Source organism: Alligator mississippiensis, chromosome 9 (genome assembly GCF_030867095.1).
Source record: "Alligator mississippiensis isolate rAllMis1 chromosome 9, rAllMis1, whole genome shotgun sequence".
NCBI classification, from domain to species: domain Eukaryota; kingdom Metazoa; phylum Chordata; order Crocodylia; family Alligatoridae; genus Alligator; species Alligator mississippiensis.
In genome coordinates, this window is record NC_081832.1 from 19,962,127 (window position 1) to 19,982,402 (window position 20,276).

Here is a 20,276-nt window from a genome sequence, read left to right on the forward strand (position 1 = left end):
CACTGGGGAGTTGAGTGTTATTTTTTTAATATTCTGTTCACTTATGAAGTGAAGTTCCTAGGACTGCAGGGTGCACAACTCGGCAGGTCTGGTATTAAGCAGAAGGTCAGGCATTGGATTAAATAGTTTGCAACAGTCTCTTCTGGGTTTTTTTTGGAGTGTGTTAATCTAAGTGAATAAACCTGACTGGTCAACTGGCCTTTCTAAGTATGCTGGCTAAATGTCTTGACTTCACTAAGCTTCTCTACCTCTGAGACAAAGGGGTTGTATTTAGTATGTGCCATACCAAACTCCATTATATGTTGGACTATTCCTTGAAGGATGGACTATGTTGCCACTGAGCATAGCGAGAGTGCTTTGTATCCTGGCCATACCACTTCTGTATTCACTATATTTTAAGTGGAGGAAGGTGAAAGACTGGATATCCTAACTGGACCCACATTGGAGGGAAAATGCCTAACTGTCCAGATTTGGCTGCTTTCTAATGCCTTGATGCTGTTCAGGTGGGAGAGGAAAAGGTTCAGAAAGAAAAGGGAAAATCTCCCATTGTGAGTGCTGATTAATGAATCTGTTCTGCATGTACATCTGGCAGAACTCGGTAGTTTACCTCTTCAGTAATAATGAACTATTGACTCCAGGCTGGAGTTTGGAAGCAAGTTAGGGGACTCATTTTTCTATTGCATGGTACTTATGCATTTCTTGAAATCTGGTACTGCTGTGAGAGCTATTTGGCTTCTCTCTCAAGACTGAAAAACAGAAGTTAGTAGGTGTCTTGTGTCTTCCTTTGAATTAATGACTTTACCTGTCAGATTACCACTGGCTGTGGTTTTTCCCTCTTTAGAACTCTTATTCCATGTGGAATGTTATTTTAAGTTGATGATTTTTGACTCAGAATCCTGGTGATCCCTCCTCCTCCGAGTGGATCACGGTTTGTGTGCGCCTGCACAGTGTCTTCCATTGTAGTTTCAAAATTTCACCTGTCTGTTTCTTCCTTCTTTCCAGGTGCACCTGTGGGCATAGCTCAGCTCTTTAGAAATGCTTCTAAAATAGGTGGTAGTTGATTATGTCTTGTATATTATAATATTTGGAAGATTTCAAACCCTCCACCTTCTGTATTTCCCCACCCTAGTTAGGCTTGGAACACTGTTTAGAGTGGGTCAGATTTCTTGGCTTAAGTTCACAGTGAGCATCCTCTTCTAAGCATTTCAACACAATTGGAGGAAACCTTTTTGTTGATGCATCTGAGTTCTTGGTATGGAAAGGGCATTGAGAAAATGGGGCAGAAGTCTAAGGAGTTGCAAGCTCATTGAGAGTAGCGCTCTGGGTGAAATGATTCAACCTTGGAACCAAGTGAACACATAGCAACCCTGTGTTTAGTTTTATTATAAGCTTCAAAAGTGCCTGGGGTTACATGAGTGTTTATGATGCACTCAGTTTTGTTGTTAGTGTCTAGGAGTAGAATGAAAATTACACCGGCTCATAGTGTTGTAATCCTGGACTTCTACATCGAGGGTTTTTTAAAAAAATTGTCTAGGGAGCCACCAGTATCCAGGAACAAGGGCCTCTGCAGAGAGGGTAATATAAAGAGTTTTTAGTCCTAGTAAGTTCATGAGAGAGTGTATCTTTAAAATTCACCACCTTCTGGTTACCTTTTAACCTCCTAGGCTGCTTGTACACGCCACAGGGGTTTAATTCGGTTTAGTTCTCCCTAAATTGAAACAGTGGGTTTTTAAAAACACTGCTATGAATTGGGGGGGATTAAACCGAACTAAACCCCTGTGGTGTGGGAGCCTGATCCTTACCTGCCTCTTTGGGCAGCAGTGGGGGGGTGGGCAAGCTGTCGGCAGGCCGAAGGGTCCCTGAGCTGTGTGAGGGGGGCCCCCCAGGCAGCATCTGCCTGCTGGCACCCAACCCAGGCTGTCCTGGAGGGCACCACAGCATTGGAGGAAACCACTGGGTCCCCACACAGCTCAGGCAGGCAGGCTCTGGGGGGAAAAAAAATCAGGCTCACTGCTTGCTTTTTTTTTTTTTTTCTTCTTCAGTGGAGCCTGCCTGCATGGGCTGCTGCCGGGTCCCTGGCTTCTAGCGCCCTGTGCACTGTTGCACTTGGTTAGGTAGCAAATTGAAACACCTTGGAGGTGTTTTATCTTCCTACGTACCAAAGTCATTTAAAGTGCCATACGCCGCTGAGCGTACAAACAGTAATGCCGTTAAAGCGGAATATGCTGCTGAACATGCAAACAACAACACCATTAAAACGATGCAAAAGGGCATGTAAGCTGCTTTAAAGGCCAATTTTCTGGTGTGTACAAAGGCCCCTAGATTTCCTGCCATTTTAAGCCTAAGGTTGCCCTGAGGATCTTAGAGGGGGACTAGTGAGATGTTTCTTTGGCAGAAATCCCAAGGGTAGCTGACCTTTCATTCATCTGTCCCGCTCAACTTGCTGCTTCAGTAAGCTTTCAGACCTATGCCTAAGTCCCATTTATTATCAAGGGTTGCTGAACTGGGCCATCTGCCACACTTCTCTTCCATTTCTTACCCTGATTTATTCCCCCGCCCCCACTCCCCCCAGGATTATCAGTACCATGGACTTTATTCTGGTGTATCTGATACTCCTATACAGCCTGGTGCTCCTTTCCATGATACTACACTGTTCTGTATAGAATGGCCCTCTATGCTGATTTTCAAGGCCTTGTCCTTTTTAGATTCCTTCTCAATGCTCCGTGTGTTGTAAGGTCTTCTCTACAATTAATTTTTGTAAGCTAGAAACTCTCATATACCATTAAACACACTGAAGCAGAAAGGTTAGATTAATGTGGCTGACGTCACTGTAGAACAGTTTCTTTACAGTGCATGTTGCAACCTGCCTTTTTTTCTGTCTAATTTACTCATGGTTGGTTAATTTTGTAAGTGTTACGCTTTTATGACTGCAGTGAGTCTGAGTGAACTTGGTTATTCCGCCTACTCCTTGCTCAGTCACAGCTGGCCAGTGAACATTAAAACGGCACAATCTACACCTCTAATCTAAACTACTGCTCTCTATGCAAGTCACTGAATGTTCTTTCCTCACTCACTGTCTTCACAAGTCAGCCGGGGCCAGTCTTCAATCTGAGGGTGACTTTCTACCTCAGTTGGGTTTCTAAAAGCAATACAGTATGCAGCTAACTTCTCTTTTTTCTTTAGAAAATTGAAAGGAAAATGTTAGTTGCCTTCAGTGCATGTTGAGCCTAACTGCTGCTGCTTTCTTTGTTTTCTATAATAGGAGAGGATGAAACAGTACTTGGGACACTAGCCTAGGACTCCAAGCTTGGTTCAAGTTCCTTCTCTGCAGCAGAGGTCATAACATGACCTCATGCTTCAATTCTCAATTTGTGATATGTCTTCCATTCTGTGGCAGGGTTATGGGGGAATAAAAAACATTTTAAAGATGGGGAGCTGCCCAGACAATATTAGTAATGAGGCCTAGATAAATGTTTTAAGTAGGTCCAACTGTTCCATTGTGTTCCATAGCGCTATCTGCTCCACAGAGCTTACTCCAAATCTGTTTGTAGTGTGTATGGGTATGGAACCAAGAATGGTCATGGACCAAATTGAGGTTAAAAAACTGCTATTTACTTGGTCACAAGTCATGGTTTATTTGTGTTTGAGCAGAGATGATCATTAATGGCATAACCATGGATATAGCGCATTGTTTTCTCTCCTCTACTGCTTTTACTATCTTATCTTCTGTCTGGCCAACAGATTTGTTGGCTCTTCTGTACTCAGGTGGGTGTTGGCGTAGAAGTGTGTGGATTTATTTGGAGTTTTCTTGTTTCCCTTGGGCAAAAGTGACATTCTCAAATTCATTGTTTAGATCGTGTGCATGAGTTTCATTCATCTGCAGTGGGGTCAAACAAAATTCAGATCAGATGTTTTGTGTGTGTATTTTAACTGTAATTAGGTATAAATGTAATTACTTCTGCACATATTTATATATAAATATCTGTGTTTGTACAGATAAGAGACTTTGTTTCTTTGGCTCCAACTTACTACCATTTTACAGAGCCATGCGACGTTCTTTTGTTCTTCTAGATTATTTCCTTGGTGAAGCCTTTCATCCATGCAGAATGATAAACAGATCTGATCACTGAAACTAGCTTAATGGGGTGGCCGTTACTTACATTTGGCACTGGTGCAGGGAAATACCAAGCAAAACTGTTTAATCTTTTAAAAAATAAGTTCCTCACCACCTTACCCTGCCTATCTTCATTTCTTCCTTTCATGGGGTGGTTATCAAGTCTCTTTCTTTTATGATCATTTTCTCATTTCTTTGAGACCTACATATGGTATGAAGATAGTTGCTTGTTTTGGCTGTGACTAGTACAGCATTTTACGATAAGGAAAAGAGGGTAATATCATATAGTACCGATTATATATCCCGGGGGCAGTAGCTCATCTGGGTTGATAGTATGCTAGGCTTAAAGTAGTAGATTTTATGGGATTCTTGGAATAGTCTGATCTGACCTGTGTAGCCCACGCCTTAGAATGGACTCTATTAATTGCATAAAAAAGGACTTTTTCATTGGGGTCACAGGGAATTTCCTTATTTCAAGTTAAGCTTGTGGACTTGGAGAGGTTTCCAGTGGCTTTTGGATTAGCAGTTTGTCATGTGGCAGGCAGGTAGGCAGGCATGTTTGGAGGATGGAGATATTTGAGTATGCTTTGAGGTTAGTGTTGAGAAGCTGCTTTTTGCCTGGTCCCTATTTTTAGTGTTGCCAACTCCTGAAAGTAGAAACTGGCCAGGAAAACCTGTTGCTAGACTGTTTACCAAGTGTTCCAGATCATACATGAATCTGTTCCAGTCTGCTGTGTACGTTTTGATTCTCAGCTTATAGGCAAATAGGGTTTCATAGATTCATAGATGTTAGGGTCGGAAGGGACCTCAATAGATCATCGAGTCCGACCCCCTTCATAGACAGGAAAGAGTGCTGGGTCTAGATGACCCTAGCTAGATGCATATCCAACCTCCTCTTGGAGACCCCCAGGGTAGGGGAGAGCACCACCTCCCTTGGGAGCCCGTTCCAGACTTTGGCCACTCTAAGTGTGAAGAAGTTCTTCCTAATGTCCAGTTGGAAGGGACCTCTGGAGGTCACCTAGTCCAACCCCCTGCTCAAAGTAGGACCATCCTTAACGAGATCATTCCAGCCAGGGCTTTGTCAAGCCAGGCCTTAGAAACCTCCAAGAATGGAGATTCCACGACCTCTCTGGTAACCCGTTCCAGTGCTAGCGAGAGAGATCTGGAAAAAAGATATCAGTTCTAGTGACGAAACTGCTAAATTAGCAATGCTGCCAGTTTGGACTCTAAATCGTATCAAGCAAGGTTCTTTCTGAAACTGCAAATGTATTTATTTTGCGTTGTCATCCTCCACCTTTTCCATATGCCTAGGAGTGTCTTAAGTGCTTCATTAAGCAGGTTTTCATTTACGAAGACAAATTTGTGGGTTTGCAAAGGCATCCTATTATGAGAGGGTAGAAAACAGTCAAAAGTCTTTAATATGACAGCAACTGGAAGGCTGCATTTGGCACTGGGCTCTTATTATCAGACAGTTATCAATATTAACATGAGGAAGTTGAAAGATGACCATAAGAAATAAGCAGGAGGAGTTGATATCAGGGAAGATAAATTTTACATTTTTTGCTGATGTAATAGGTAATAAGAAAATAGCAAAAAAAAAAAAAAAAAAATTCTTGTTCCTGAAGTCATAGCTATATATGATTCTTTGTCAAAAAATAAAGTAAGTTGAACCCTAAAAATCATTTCACTTTAAAACCTGAATTTTTCCCCTTTTATTTTCTTTTTCTGAGTGCCTGTGTTTGAACCCTTAGGGTTTCATATGTTCAAACTTTCTTTCCTCAGTTATGAGAGGACTGAAACTATCTTTGTTGAAAGCTCAGATTCTCACATAATTGCATGACTTCAGGGCTGAACTTGACAACAAATGCCAAGTCATTTGAGAACTGAGATAAAACAGCAAGAGTTGGTCCTGAGTTGCTCCTGTGTCTAGTGACAGCTCTCTGAAATGCAAGAACTTCAATAATGGCAGGACATGCATCAGTTAATTTAACAGCCTGATACTTGACAGATGTCACATCAGGGCTAGTTTAGTTAAGTTGCAAAGAAATCTCTGATGGACATCTGCTGGTTGCGAGTGATTTTGATATCCAGTTGTGTGGTGATAGTTGTTTTTAAAACAAATATCAGTTGCATTTCAAACCCTGTAATGTTCTCTCCTGTTTCCTATAGACTTTTAGGCTTTGTCTCCTGAAACTCGAATACCATTCATTTTCTTACCCTGTTTTACTCTTATCCTTGTAGGAGAACTCCACATGCCTTCTTAGTCTCATGTAAGGCCTTGAACCAGGTCTTAAGTGGTTTTGCTTGCTCTTTACACGATGTATGATATTGTATTGTATATCACCTAGTCTTACTCTGTGAGAAGAGTGTATGTTAAGAAATGAACAGAAACTGGCACTTTTGAAGATGCTGCAAGCTTCTCCAAACTGAGCTGGCTGGGGATTTTGTTTGCTTCTTGCTTATACTGAAGAGTGGTCCCTGTTCAGTCATTGGAAAAACAGGACAAGGAATTTTGTATTGCCACAGCCTCCACTCACGTCATACAGCATGTAGGCTTGTTAATAAGCTTGTTTCTAGCCTTCAGCCTTTTATTATCACTAAACAAAAGCAATAGGGCGTCTAGCACTTATCTTTATTTGGTTGTTGCAGTCATTAATCATGGAGGACTGACGTATTCTCACTAAGTATGAATGCTGAGTTTAGAGGGTAGTGTTTTATTTAATTTCTCTCCCCCCTCATCTCCCCCTAGCACCAGAAATTGCCCCTGCCAGATGAGCCTGCTTCCTCAGAAGAGTTCTCTGGAGCCCCCAGTGTTGGAGCGTGTGAATTCAAGGGTAGAGTCTTTGGACAACTTATCAATGGACAATTTTTGGCTGGAAGTGGAGAACATCAAACAAAGCACTGAAGCAGAGCAAGAGGAATGCAGCCTTGCAGAAGTCAAAACCCCAGAGGGTAGGTTGCTGGAACTGTTGCTTTTGAATATGGAAGGAGGGAGGGGAAAGAAAAGTGACATTAATAGAGAGGGAAAGTAATCCTGCTGAGCAAACTTTTCACAATATTTAAGGACCACATCCCACTTTTTCAAAAAATAACTTGAGTGTGTACACATTCTTGAAAGCTAAATTAAATTGCTTATCTCACTAAAGATTCTGGTATATGGAGGGAATTGTACAGCACGTACTGCGGTGGATTGTGAATTGTGCAGCACGTACTACACTCTTGGCTCATCATTTAGTATGCCAAACTTTAATTTGCAAACCTGGTGGATATCAGAGGGGTCCTCTTTACCTTTAATTTTATGAGGTGGTGTCACTTGAAAGAGCCCTAGTAAACACCCAGGGTTATTAATATGCAAGGTTCCTTTTATTGAACAGTGTTTAACAGTGCACTATTTCTCATGTGTTAGGGTATAATAGTGTTTAGGATTAGGGAGGTAATTTAACCTCTTTCATTAAAATTGATACTAGGAATGAATCTATTCAGTATTTTTCTATGTTCTGGATCACTCGACTTAAAATTTGATGATTACATGATGGCTTATAAATGATAACAAAGATAAGGTAGCCACACAGGGCAATTTGGATCAGCTGGTAAATTGATCCATTCAAACAAAATATCTGTGCAACTGTGATTTTACTTTAAAAAAATAAAAATAAAAAAATAAAAGCAAGTTCAGGTGCTGTGAAAAAGCTCATGTCTATAGAATGGGGACTGGATCCTGGATGGACCTGACAAACGATTTGGGAACTACTGTAGATAAGCAACTGAATGAGAGCTCCTGTTTCAGTGCTGTAGCATGAAGGGCTATTGAAGTATACAGCAGAGTAGTGTAGGGTAAGGGAGGTGGTTTTCTACTTCTGTCCCTAAGGCTGACATGAAAAATACTGTCCAGTTCTAGTATTCACATCTTAAAGAGGTAGCTTTATAAAAATTTGGGAGGATGTACAGAAGAGCCACAGAACTTGAGTGAGAGGTGGAGACATAGGATTCCTTTAAAGTATTTCATCCTAATGTTATTTGTCCTTATCAAAGGGAAGAGACTTTTTACAGTGTGTGGGTAGCTTCATTGGGGAAAAAATATACTGGGTGCTAAAGGGCTTTTTTATTCAGGAGAAAAAGGCAGAACAAGAGCTGATAGCTGGAAATGGAAGCTAGAAAGAGCTTTAATAGTGTGGTGATTAATCACTGGAAAGAATTCCCATGGAAGTGGTGGGTTCTCCATTTCTTGATTCCTGCAGACCAGAATAACATCAGGGAACATATGCTTTAATCAAACAAAAGTTTTTGGTTTAATACAGGGGAGCCAGGCAAAATGTAATGGTCTGTATTATTGAAGGGGAAATGGCCTGCTAGCTTCTAATGGCCTGCGTCCAGGAAAAATTCTCAAACTTTTGAAACTACCTGCTTCTTACAGTCTTTACAGACCACTAGATGGCACTGCAGCCTGAGCTCAGCTACACAAAGCATTGAGGAGGCCAGCCACAAACCTGTTAGATCCTGAAGCGCAAAGGAAAAGGAGTTGGCAGTTCAGCTGATGGTTTAAAGCACCTTCAGGACAGAATTTGCTTCAGGCCATGTTTCTCAAACTTTGGAAATAGCTTCATACAGTGGAGACAAAACACACAGACTCTGTGCAAATTAGGTGCTACGCAAATGCTGGAAAACACCCCCCCCCCCTCTTTCTCACCTGGAAAAATGAGTTATGATCACCCCTAACTCTTGGTGAGAGGCTTATTTCAGCATTCATGTAATCTTATCCAGGTCACTTCTGGTTATTTTATTCTCTCCCCATGTCTAATGCTGCTCCTAAGTCTTTCTGTGGAGTTGTTTACAGAAGTCTGTAGTTTTCTCCATTCCTTTGAAATTGTACTTGAATCCTAGCTTTCTTGCAGTGCCGCCTCTCTTGGCTTGTCCAGGGTCTGTGTCAGTATCTGCCTCTGACATGTCACAAGCATGTACATTTAAAGAGGAATGTTTCAGTGCCAGGTTTTTCCCCATCCAGAAATGGAGAGAACATGGTAGGAGGTCAAAATAAACTCACATGGTATGAAAATCAGAGCTTGACTGAAAAGAAAGTTGTTATTGCTGAAAAGCTTGCAAGCTGTATCTGTCCAGCCCAGTGACTTGATATGGCTTAGAAATGGTTCCAATAACATCCTTTCCATTTGACTTTGTCAAGCCTGTTTCGTCAGGTATTGGGCCTTTCCTACCTATAATATTTTTGAGTTACAACTTGCCCCTCTCTACTCCAGGATGGTAGCTCTCTTAGAGTAATTCGGAAGGAGTGCGTTCCTTCATAAATATTACTTTTGGCTAAATTGCATTTTGAAAAATGCAGTGATCTTAATTGGCATTCTTAAAGTACCCACTTTCCATATTCTTCATTCAGTGGTGCATCTCCAGTGATGCATCCTGGGAATGTTGTCTACTTAACACCTACATTGTTTATCTTTATTCTCCAGATTAAATCTCCTTGGCCAAAAATTTATAAACTAGCTAACTGGATGGTTCCACCCAGTGAAGTTTCCCAGACAATCAACCAGTCATACTTGTTTCCTTTCAAGCTAGCAGCAATTTAGCTAAAGGATATTTAAATAGAAGTTATTTGGCTACATTGTTATCTAAGGGATTCTGATGTTTGCATTGGCCAGCAGGGTTTAATAGAAGACTATTTAATCAGACCTCTACCTCTCTCTATTTATCGACTTAACATCCTGTTATATGACTGGATTTGGAAAAATTTTTAAAAGTTGCAAGAAAACATTGTTGATTTATTCTCCCCTCCCTCCCCCCTTCCTCCTCCCTGCCCCCAACACCTACCTCTAAAATATAATTGACATCCCTCCCACCCCGGCAGACCTCCTACCAAACTTTTTAAAATTTCAAAATAAAGGGTGCTGTGCAAAATTCTTCAGTTGGATTAAGGCTGCAGTTCTGCTGTTAAATGAATAAGTTTAAACACGCATATGTTCCCAGTGAGTTCAGTGGCACTACTTGTGTGTGTGCAAATGTTTATAGAGCTTGGGACCAAAATTTTATTTTTTCAATTACTTGTGAAAAAGCCATTTTTTACTTAAAGCGGAATTTTCCCCAGCATTTATTTTTGCCAGCATTTTTCCATTTCATCGACAGGGTTTTTTGTTTGTTTGTTTGTTTGTTTTTTTTTACAAGGGGAAGACAACTTCCCAGCTCTAGGTTTTGAAACCCATTATTTTCCAGTTGGGTCTGTAAATAAGCATGCACATCTGTGAAGCTGCTTGTAGTACACAGAATGCATGTAGTAAACAAAAACTGGTTTGAAGTAAGGGGTAGGCGGTGGGCTACAGGTATGCAGTATATAAAGCATGGATCCACACATTAGTAGTCTTCCTCAGAGTTCAAATAGCTGCCACCTTGAATGCATTGTCTGACCTGCACTCAGAAAAGGAGCATGCATGCAGAAGAAAGGATTTGTGTTCTTGTACTTGGAGTTTAACTGTTTTGTTTGAAGAAATACTGTTAAGCTTGTGCAAACAACCTTGCCTTCAGCATTTTCTGGCTTCTGACAGTATCACTTGGAAAATTTAACACACTTTGAGCATAACTTTTTTTGTTTTTTATGGATTTAGGAATAAAACACAACATGAAGTCAATTTAATGCACACAGAAATACTATAAGGGTGGCTGGGCCTCTTTGAAATGTAATGAGTTGTCAGTAAAAAGTAACGGCCACAAAAATGATCCTGTGCTTTTAAGTATAGTTTAAATTTAAAAAGTAAATATAATTCTAGGCAGACTCTGGGAGTTAAAGTAGCTCAGTTCAAAACACTAAGCTACATACCCTGGTCCAGTTCTTCCTTTAAGAATTAGAGAGAATTAGAGATCCAATAGCAAGGGAAAGTATAAAAGCCACATGTGGAATATTTTTGCTGTTATTTGTAAGAGAATGCCTCTTTTGATAGTGCTAGGGGATGTTCAGTAGGTCAGATTCATTCCTGGTATGAACTGGCACCAACTTTTTGTTGAAATCAATCATTGTGCTACTTTATACAAGACTTATTTTCTGTCGTGTTCCCCCCCCCCCCGCCCCCCCAACAAGGCTCATGCAAGGCCACGTTAGGCAAAGGAGAGGGAGAGGGCACTAACCTTTCCTTCTTGTCCTCTGAAAGGGAATTCACTATCAGATTCAGCTAAAAGCACAGTCCTTGCACTCACTAGAGTGTAGAGCTTATTCTCTGCAGATATGCCAAGTGCTATTGTTTATTACAGAGAGGACTGTGCTAGTGGGGCCATACCTTTGCTGCCTTGCTGCAAAGGGCAGTCTGTGTTGTGGGTATGGTCCTTGTTTCCCAAATGACTGTTGGGAGTGGGGGCAGGGGAGAATGCCTCTGGTGCTTCACTGGGGTAGTTGACTTATACCTATTCCTAAGCCAGGACTGGGGCTTGAAGTCCCAGCAGCTCTCTTGGCTTTGTAATTCCTTTTGTACTAAGGAAGAGAACCACAAAGCACTGGACATGTCTGAATGCCTTCCAAGCCTTGCTTTTGTACTGTATCAGTTATGTTGAATCATTACCTCCCCTGCTTTTTGACCTTGACTCTGTCCTTCATCCCTTGCCCCTCAGAGGGAGAAGCTGAAGCTGCATGGCTACAGGATGCAGGCCTCTCTGACCTGATTGGGGATAATGCTGCAGACAATGGCAATATTGTGCTTCTTTCTACCTTGACCAAGACCCAGGCTGCAGCTGTGCAGAGAAGGCTGGATACCTACTCACGGTCTCGTCGGAAGAAGAACAAACAGCCTGTGCGTGATGTCCGAGATATTTTTGGAGTGATAAATTCTGGGGTACGTTGCTTTACTGACTCTTCTGAAGTATTTCCATGCAGCTGCCTTGACTTTATGGAGACAGACTTATTTTATTCCAAACCAGTATTGTCACCTTTTTGAGTCTTCAGCAAAGTTGAACTCACAGGGTGCGTCCACACATACAGGCACATGTGCTTTCAGCAGCTCAAATAGGAACAGCACAAATTTGAACTGGGGATTTTTGCCTCCACACATGCTTGGACAAGCACTCCGGTGTGGGACAAATTGTGCCACTTGGGGCAAAATAACCCTGCCCAGCTCCTCCTAGATCTGCAGCCCGGGGGAGCTAGAGCCTGGGGTCAGCACAGGGTAGTATAAAACCCTGCCCTGTGCTGGCCCCAGCAGTATAAAAACCTGCCCTGGAAAGTAACTCAAGGCTACTTGTTCTCAGGAGTTCCTGGGTCATGGCCAATTGGTATCTGGGGACACTACCTCTTGTGCCAGCTGAACTGCTGCAGCAGCCCTAACCGAGGGTTCCCTGCATCCTTTACCCACTGCAGAAGTCTGGCAGTGGGGGCTGCTGCCTGCTTATGACCTGCTGCCCCCTGCAACAGCATGTGGCCCCAAGGCTGCATGCCTGCCAGACCCAGATGGGAACTGCATGGCTGCAGCAGAGGCATCTGCACCTCTGGTCCAACTGCCAGTGGGCTGTGGCTGCACAGTTGGCCTTTGTGTGGAACTGCGCCACGTGTGCTGCCGCCCTGCCATCTGGGCAGCTATCTCCCAGAAGATCATCTTAGTGTGGTGGCCTGCTTTAAACTGTCCAAGCATGTCCTTTTGGCCCCAACTGGCCAGGAGGTTGGCCACCTCCAGCTGGGTCCCGGGTGTCAGCTCTGAGCAGGCACCTCTGCCTGGGTGCTGCCAGTTGCCTCACTACCAGGAATTCTGCTGTTCCCTACTTATAAACTGCAAAATATCTGATTTAAAAAAAAAAAAAAATCCCCAATTCACTCATTAAAGTACTATTTAAAATCCATGTTCTCCCACAATTAAAACAGAAGACTACTATATATAATTGCCTCAGACCTGGTGCCGCCTATGCTGCTCATCACAGGTCTGGTTCAGCGCAGCATGAGCCTGTGCACCTTCAGGCAGCCCCGGGCAACTCAGGCTGTAACTTGGGGCCCCATGTCACTCGCACGGACTGGTCATTGTGCTGGACTGGGTCCTGCCTCTGGCAATAGCACTGCCAGACCCGCGGTGTGTGCGGGGAGAAAACATATGGCCACTGCAAAGGTGTGCGAGGGTCCTGCTGCACACTTTGTAGTGGGGCTTGAATGGGGGCTGCTGCATGCCTGCCCCTCCATCTGCTCCCCCCTTAGTGCTGGTGGCAGCAGTCATTGTGGCTGTGGCCTGACTGCAGGCACAGCTAATAGCAACACCGTGCTGTGTGACCCGGGCTCTGTACATGCTGAATGGACCTGGCCTGGCCCAGCTCAGCCTGCTAGTGCATGGCTTTCCCAGTCATGTCCAAAGCCATGCACTAGCAGGCTGGATCCATTCAGCATGTACAGAGCTTGGGTCACATGGCACAATGTCGCTGCTGGCTGTGCCTGCAGCTGGGCCACAGCTGGGCTGGCTGCTGCCAGCGGCACTGCAGGGGGTGGGTAGGGGGGCAGGCATGTGGCAGCCTCTGTTCAAACCCCTCCACAAACCCACCCACATCCCCTCTACCCCCATGTCCCTGATTACCTGCGACAGTGCCAGGGTCCCGATCCTTGCCGTGCTTCTGCTTGCCCCAGCATGCTAAGGGTTTGTGCCCCTCCGTGCTGGGGCAGCAGGAGCACCATAGAGATGCTCTGGCCAGAAACCAGAGTGTCTATTTGGAGGACTGGCTCCCAGGTTACCTCGGGGCATAGTCGGGGACCACACCCTACCCCTCTTTTTCCCCCTGTGTTTTATTTTGATACCTGGATATCCAGGTATCAAATTTTGAGCCTGTGCCGCAAATATGCAGCGTGAGGAATGGGCTTTTTTTGTTCACGGTCAAAAAAACTGCTTTGAGATGCGGCAAAATACATGTGTGGGCTCGTCTGGATGCACCCATAGAGTTTATGCATTTGGTGTGCAGTAAAAGTAATGCTATAGAATCTGGGATTTTAAAGATTTCCTTTGAAGTGAATGTAGTGGTAGGGAAAGGTGACTGACTCAGTCTTTTAGCTAGAAGGCTTCACTCTTTAGCCACAGATCAGAAGTGGCATAAGTCATAACAGCACAAGTTTGCCAGCTACTCTCCTGCCCGAGTACTTTCTGGAGTGTTTACCTTCCTGAAGACTGCTAGCAATATCTCTATTACCCTCACTCATGATGGAAACTTTTTGTGATGCTGGATATTATTTACTGTATTTTGGGTCTGAGACATTTTACGTAAGTTCTCAGCTTCTGTGACTGGGGGGGGAGGGTGGTAAGACTCTATGAAGTAACCTACTCCTGAGTATACCATGTGGTATTTTATTTGTATTCCAGTAGCATTTGGGGCCTCATCAGGCCAGGGAGTTTATGTAGTTGGAGACTATTTTTGCCTGAAAGAATTCACAGTCTAATTAAACTATGTGGACATAATGCAAAGGAGAATATTTATTTATCTATGATCTGGTGTTGAGTTTTTGTGGCTAGTGGGCACATATACACTTGCACTCTAATATGCAGTAGTCTATTTTACTGTGCATTAAAGTGTCCCTTAAAAACATGCAATAATGCAAATACACGTTAATATAGCTTATTGTGTATTAAGTGTCACTTTAAAAACTATGCACATTTGTTAATGCTCATTAAGGCAGCCTAATGCATATTACTTAATACCTTACACTGAAGGTACTAAATTTATTGCACATTAGAAACAGTACCTTAATGCACATGTAGATGCACCCAGTGTGTAGAAGGGAGAGATGTGTTGTTAGCATATGTTCTGTAATGCATTTGTTACTACAGCCCCATTAACCTGAGTCATTGGATTACTTAGCCCTTTTGCCAGTTAATTGATTCTAATAAGTTTTTAGAGGAGTAGTTAATCTTACTTGAGAACTATATAGATAAAACAGTCATTTAAACCTATCTCCATTATGGGTTCTGGAAACTGTCCTTGCTGATAAATTCACCCATGTGTGTTTTACATAATAGAACTTGCCCGGTTCTTTCCTTTCCTGCCACCTGCTGCTGCCTTAGAGATTTGAAATACTCATTTATACAGTCTGAGACTAGCTTTTCATTTTTACAAAACATACTTTTTCCTTAATTGAGGTGGTCTTTGGTCTAAATATAAAATAGATCTGGTCTGTTTGAAATGAATATAATAAAAAGTATAAAAGTGTTTTAAATATACCCTGGAAAGTTGAACAAAGCTGAATAGTAATTGCTGTTGACTTCTATAACTACCAACATTTAAGTTTAGATAATTCTGTGACAGTTGCACAGAGTCCCAAGAGATGTAAATGTGTAAAGCAACTTGTTTTTGCTGATGCACAAGGGGGTGATGTTGAACATGTTTTTGTATGTGTAAATAAAGTAACTGTTCTTGGGAGTCCAGTGTAGGTACTCCTATTTTAAAATGCTGATTACATTTAATGATTTAAATGAAATTCTATTAAAGTTTTGTGTGTCAGGGTGTGTTTAAGCTTTCCTCAGAGGAACTGGGGGTGAGCTGCAGCCAAGGTTGGGAACTTCATAGTTAGTAGTAGGGTCGGAAGGGACCCGAGCAGATCATCAAGTCCGACCCCCTGCCATGGCAGGAAAGAATGCTGGGGTCAAACAACCCCGGCAAGGTGTCTATCTAGCCTCCTCTTAAAGACCCCCAGGGTAGGAGCAGGGACCACTTCCCTTGGAAGCTGGTTCTAGATCCTAGCCGCCCAGACTGTGAAGAAGTGCCTCCTGATATCCAGCCTGAATCTGCTCTCTGTCAGCTTATGGCCTTTGTTCCTTGTTACTCCCGGCAGTGCTCAGGGGAACAGGGACTCTCCCGTTGCCTGCTGGTCTCCCTTGGCCAGTTTATAGACGGCCATCAGATCCCCTCTTAGCCTCCCCTTGTGGAGGCTGAACAGGTTCAGATCCCGTAGCCTATCCTCATAGGACCTGCCCTGCTGTTCCTCCTTTGGACCCTCTTGATGCTGTCCACATCCCTTCTGAAGTGCGGTGCCCAGAACTGGACACAGTACTCCAACTGCAGCCTGACCAAGGTCGCTCGCGTAGAGGGGGAAGATCACCTCCTTGGACCTGCTCGTGACTTTAACTGGGGTGTGCCTGTGCTGCTTCTGGGACAAAAGCCAGAAGTTTCTTGTTAGGAAATCTTTCCCCTCTGCTCAGGGTCAGATTAATTGACATATTTGGGGTCAGAGGAGTTTTACCCCATGGTCAGATTGGTACCGACTGTAGGGATTTTTGCTTTCCTCTGTAGCATTGGTGATGCATAGGGGGTGCATATGCACCCCCTAAGATTGGTTGTGCACCCTCTGCGAAAAGCACCAATGATGCTGCCAGCAGTGCCTGTGGGTGGTTGCCACTCACTGCTGGCCGCTGCCAATGCTGTTGGTGGCATCTGTGGGTGGTCGCCCACTGCCAGCTGGCGCTCGCCATCCCCCTGCCCACCGCCAACAACGCTGTGGCTGCCTGTGGGAGCTCCCCGCTTGCAACTGTCACATTCCCACCACTGCTGCTGCCTGTGGGTGGTCAAGGTGCCCCCCTCAGCCTTCGGGGGCATGTGGCATTCATGCTCTGTAGTGGGGGGCATGGCTCCTATATGCGGGATCTTTTGAGCATATTCTGACAACATTTCATAGAAGCAAAACATTGGCTGCTGTGGTTTCCCTGCTTTACCTGTGGCGGGTTAGGCTCTCAGGTCTGTGTTGTCAGGTTTGAGGATAATTTTATGTAGAGTTTAGATTATGGTTTGGCTAGGGATGATCCTACCTCAGGGAAGGGGCTGGACTATATGGCCTCTGGATGCCCCTTCCAGTGTCCTATTTCTCTATGATTTCTATGACTCCTAAAATGAATCCACTTTTCCATTGCTTACAAAACATTTGAAGAGCTCGTAAATATAATTTTCTGTACACACTTGTTAGGTTACAAATATTTATGCATTTGGTATCCCATTTAAACTCTTGCTTTAAAATGACATTTATTAAAAGTGAACTATGGAAAATGCTAAACCTGCCTATATAAATAACTTGAAACTTAAGTAACAGAACATTCCTTCCCACTATTAATTATAAGCAAAATAGTCTTCTAATAGCTTTGGTTAGATATATGGAACTTCTACGTGTTTGAAAGATCCACTTGCTAGCAGAATGGGTTGGCTGGGGTGTCCAAGAAGAACTGAAAGCAAGTGTGTTTTAAAGTATTCTCTTTAAAAAATACATCTCTTTTGCTGAGCTGCCAAGACCTTGGTGTTTATGTTTACTGGGGTTTTTCTGCCTCCGTTGCAAGAAATGATGAAATTGTAAGCACCTAAAATGTCAGGGAAATTCATAGATGTAGGGTCGGAACGGACCTTGTAGATCTTTTAGTCTGACCCCCTGCCCTGGGCAGGAGAGAACTGGACTCAAATGACCTCATCCAGGTAAACGTCGAGCCTCCTCTTAAAGACCCCCAGGGTAGGAGCCATCACCACTTCCCTTGGAAGTTGGTTCCAGATCCTAGTCGCCCTGACTGTGAAGTAGTGTCTTCTAATATCTAGTCTAAACCTACCCTCTAACAACTTATGGCCGTTATTCCTTGTTACTCCAGGAGGCGCTCGGGGGAACAAGGTCTCCCCCAAACTCCGCTGGTCCCCCCCCCTAGTAAGTTTATAGATGGCCACCAGGTCCCCCCTCAGCCTTCTTTTGCAAAGGCTGAACAGGTTAAGGTCCCATAGCCTCTCCTCATAGGGTCTAACCTGCTGTTCCCAGGTCATGTGAGTGGCCCTCCTTTGGACCCTCTCAATGCTGTCCACATCCCTCCTGAAATGTGGTGCCCAGAACTGGATGCAGTACTCCAGCTGTGGCCTGACCAGTGATGCACAGAGGGGGAGGATCATCTCCTTGGCCCTGCTTGTGATGCATCTGTGGATGTACGACAAGGTGCGGTTAGCCCTACTGACCGTGTTCTCACATTGTCGACCCATGTTCATCTTGGAGTCAATGATGACTCCAAGATCTCTTTCTGCCACAGTGCTTTCAAGAAGGGAGTTCCCCAGCCTATAGATATGCTACTGGTTCCTACTGCCTAAGTGCAGCACCCTGCACTTGTCAGTATTGAATCCCATCCTATTTTCATTTGTGCGCCCCTGTAACCTGTCCAGGTCCCGCTGTAATCTGTCCTTCCCTTCTAGTGTGCCTACCTCACCCCAAATCTTGGTGTCGTCTGCGAATTTAAACAGGGTGTTTTTCACCCCATCTTCCAAGTCGCTAATAAAGAAATTAAACAGTGTGGGCCCAAGGACTGAGCCCTGGGGGACCCCACTGCCCATTTCCCTCCAGGTTGAATATGACCCATCCGCCACCACTCTGAGTATGGCCCCTCAGCTGATTTGCTATCCATCTGACTGTAGGCATCAATGCCACAGTCGCCTAGCTTTTTAATGAGAATGGGGTGGGAGACAGTGTCAAAAGCCTTCCTGAAGTCCAGAAAGACTACATCTACTGTGACACCTGCATCCATTGATGCAAACAATCCAATTTATGTAAACAAAAATCCCTTGCATTTTTTTATTGTATTGCAGTAGAAACAGCAAATCTTCAATTCAAATAATTAAAGAAGAATCATCATATTTTTTTCTAATGTTTGTTCTCCCTCCCAAGTCTGTGTACTGAGATCTTGAACGGTTTAAAAAAAATATTGGCGCTCTTTCATAGGCCATGATCCAAAGTCAGACTGACTTCTTCAGTAGTTCTTGGAAAAGACCAAAAGAGAGCGTTCTTCTTTCCACAGAACTTTTTAATGGGACATTTTTTGTCCTTGGTGTCAGATGTGGTGTATTTGCAGTCTCTGAAGGACCGTGTAAATATATGCTTTAGCATTTATTTCACTTTCCTCATCTCTGTAGGGCTCTCCTTTTCTAAATTCATTCTCACAATCCCCTTTTGTGTAGTAGATTTGGTATTATCCACATTTTACAGGTGAGGAAACTTGAGACACAGAAGTGAGCTGTTTTGTTGTGTGTCATCTCCCCCGCCCTCCCGGTCCAGTCACACAGGCTAAGTACAGCTAGTCAAAAAGACTGAGGCTGAATTGATTTATTCTTTGCAGGTTAGTCTAAGTTGCAAAGATTGAATCAATATGAAAATGAACAGACATTAACTTTTGATTCAGGAAATTCAGCCACATGCCTACAGTGACTTGAGCCAGAAACTGGAGGGCACTGGAGCACAGCTCTCAGGCACATGGCCAGCATGGGCTGTGTGTTCACTTCCCCTTCCTGCTGCCTGCAAGGTCTCTGGAATTTGAAGTCCAGACTCACAGCAGCAGGGTTGCTCATCATGTCCTCTTCCTGCTTCCAGGTGCCCCAGGATTTGTAGTGCACAGTCGCAGCCAGCACTAAGTAAGCAGGGCAGGGCAGCTCCATGCTTGGGGGATAGGAAGTTGAACCCTGTTCCAGGCCCCAGACCCTGGTAGGGATTTTCCTGCAAGGGCCAGTGAGCTAGCCCTCACTGTTCCAGCTAGGGAGCAGAGGGGTGGGGCCAGCCCTGCCCTCTGAAGCGGGCAGCCCAGCCCAGCCCAGCACTGCAAAATGCTGGGATGCTGGGGGACTCGATTTAACTTGAACCACAAAGGGATCTGGGACAGAAGTTTCATAAACCAGTTTGACCTAAATCAGTTAAGTCTGATATTACATTCAACCTAGTTTATCTTAAACCAGTTTCAGCCATTTTGAAACTGGTTTATATGCACTGAACTTCTGTTCTGTTACAGGTTTAAACCAGTTTCTGATGACTTAACCCAGTTTGTGTTACAGCAAAGGTTTTCAACCTTTTTTGGTTGGTGTACCCTTGGTGGCTGGTCAAGAAGCAGGGAGTCCCCCAGCAGTCAATGAATGGGGGGGGCAGAGGATCCCCAGGTGACTGATCCAGTGAGGGGAGGCTCCTCGTGGAAAAATCAGAAGTGCTGCCCCACTTTTCTGTGCTGCTGTTGCTTACCCCCGGGGCCTTCCCAAATACCCCCAGGGGTATACATACCCCTGGTTGACAACCCCTATGTCAGAGGTTTAAACCAGATCACTTAAACCAGATCTTAGTTTAAGTGTAACTTCTGTCCCTAGCCACAAAGTTAATAGCATTCCCAGGTCTTGATCCCACTTCAGTGGCTTAACCATAAGATATCTTACTTTGCTTCCTATGCAGACTTTC

General features: G+C 43.9%; 1 protein-coding gene across 8 annotated transcripts in view; it reads left to right on the forward strand.

Annotated features, from left to right (window-relative positions):
* The window catches only part of ARHGAP40 (Rho GTPase activating protein 40), a 96,596-nt gene that overhangs the window by 51,778 nt on the left and 24,542 nt on the right, over positions 1 to 20,276 (forward strand). For all 8 annotated transcript variants that reach the window (XM_059733211.1, XM_059733210.1, XM_059733212.1 and 5 more), the window contains 2 exons: positions 6,864 to 7,066; positions 11,717 to 11,937. In XM_059733211.1, coding sequence (XP_059589194.1) covers positions 6,864 to 7,066; positions 11,717 to 11,937 — 424 coding nt within the window. The remainder of the gene's footprint in view (positions 1 to 6,863; positions 7,067 to 11,716; positions 11,938 to 20,276) is intronic.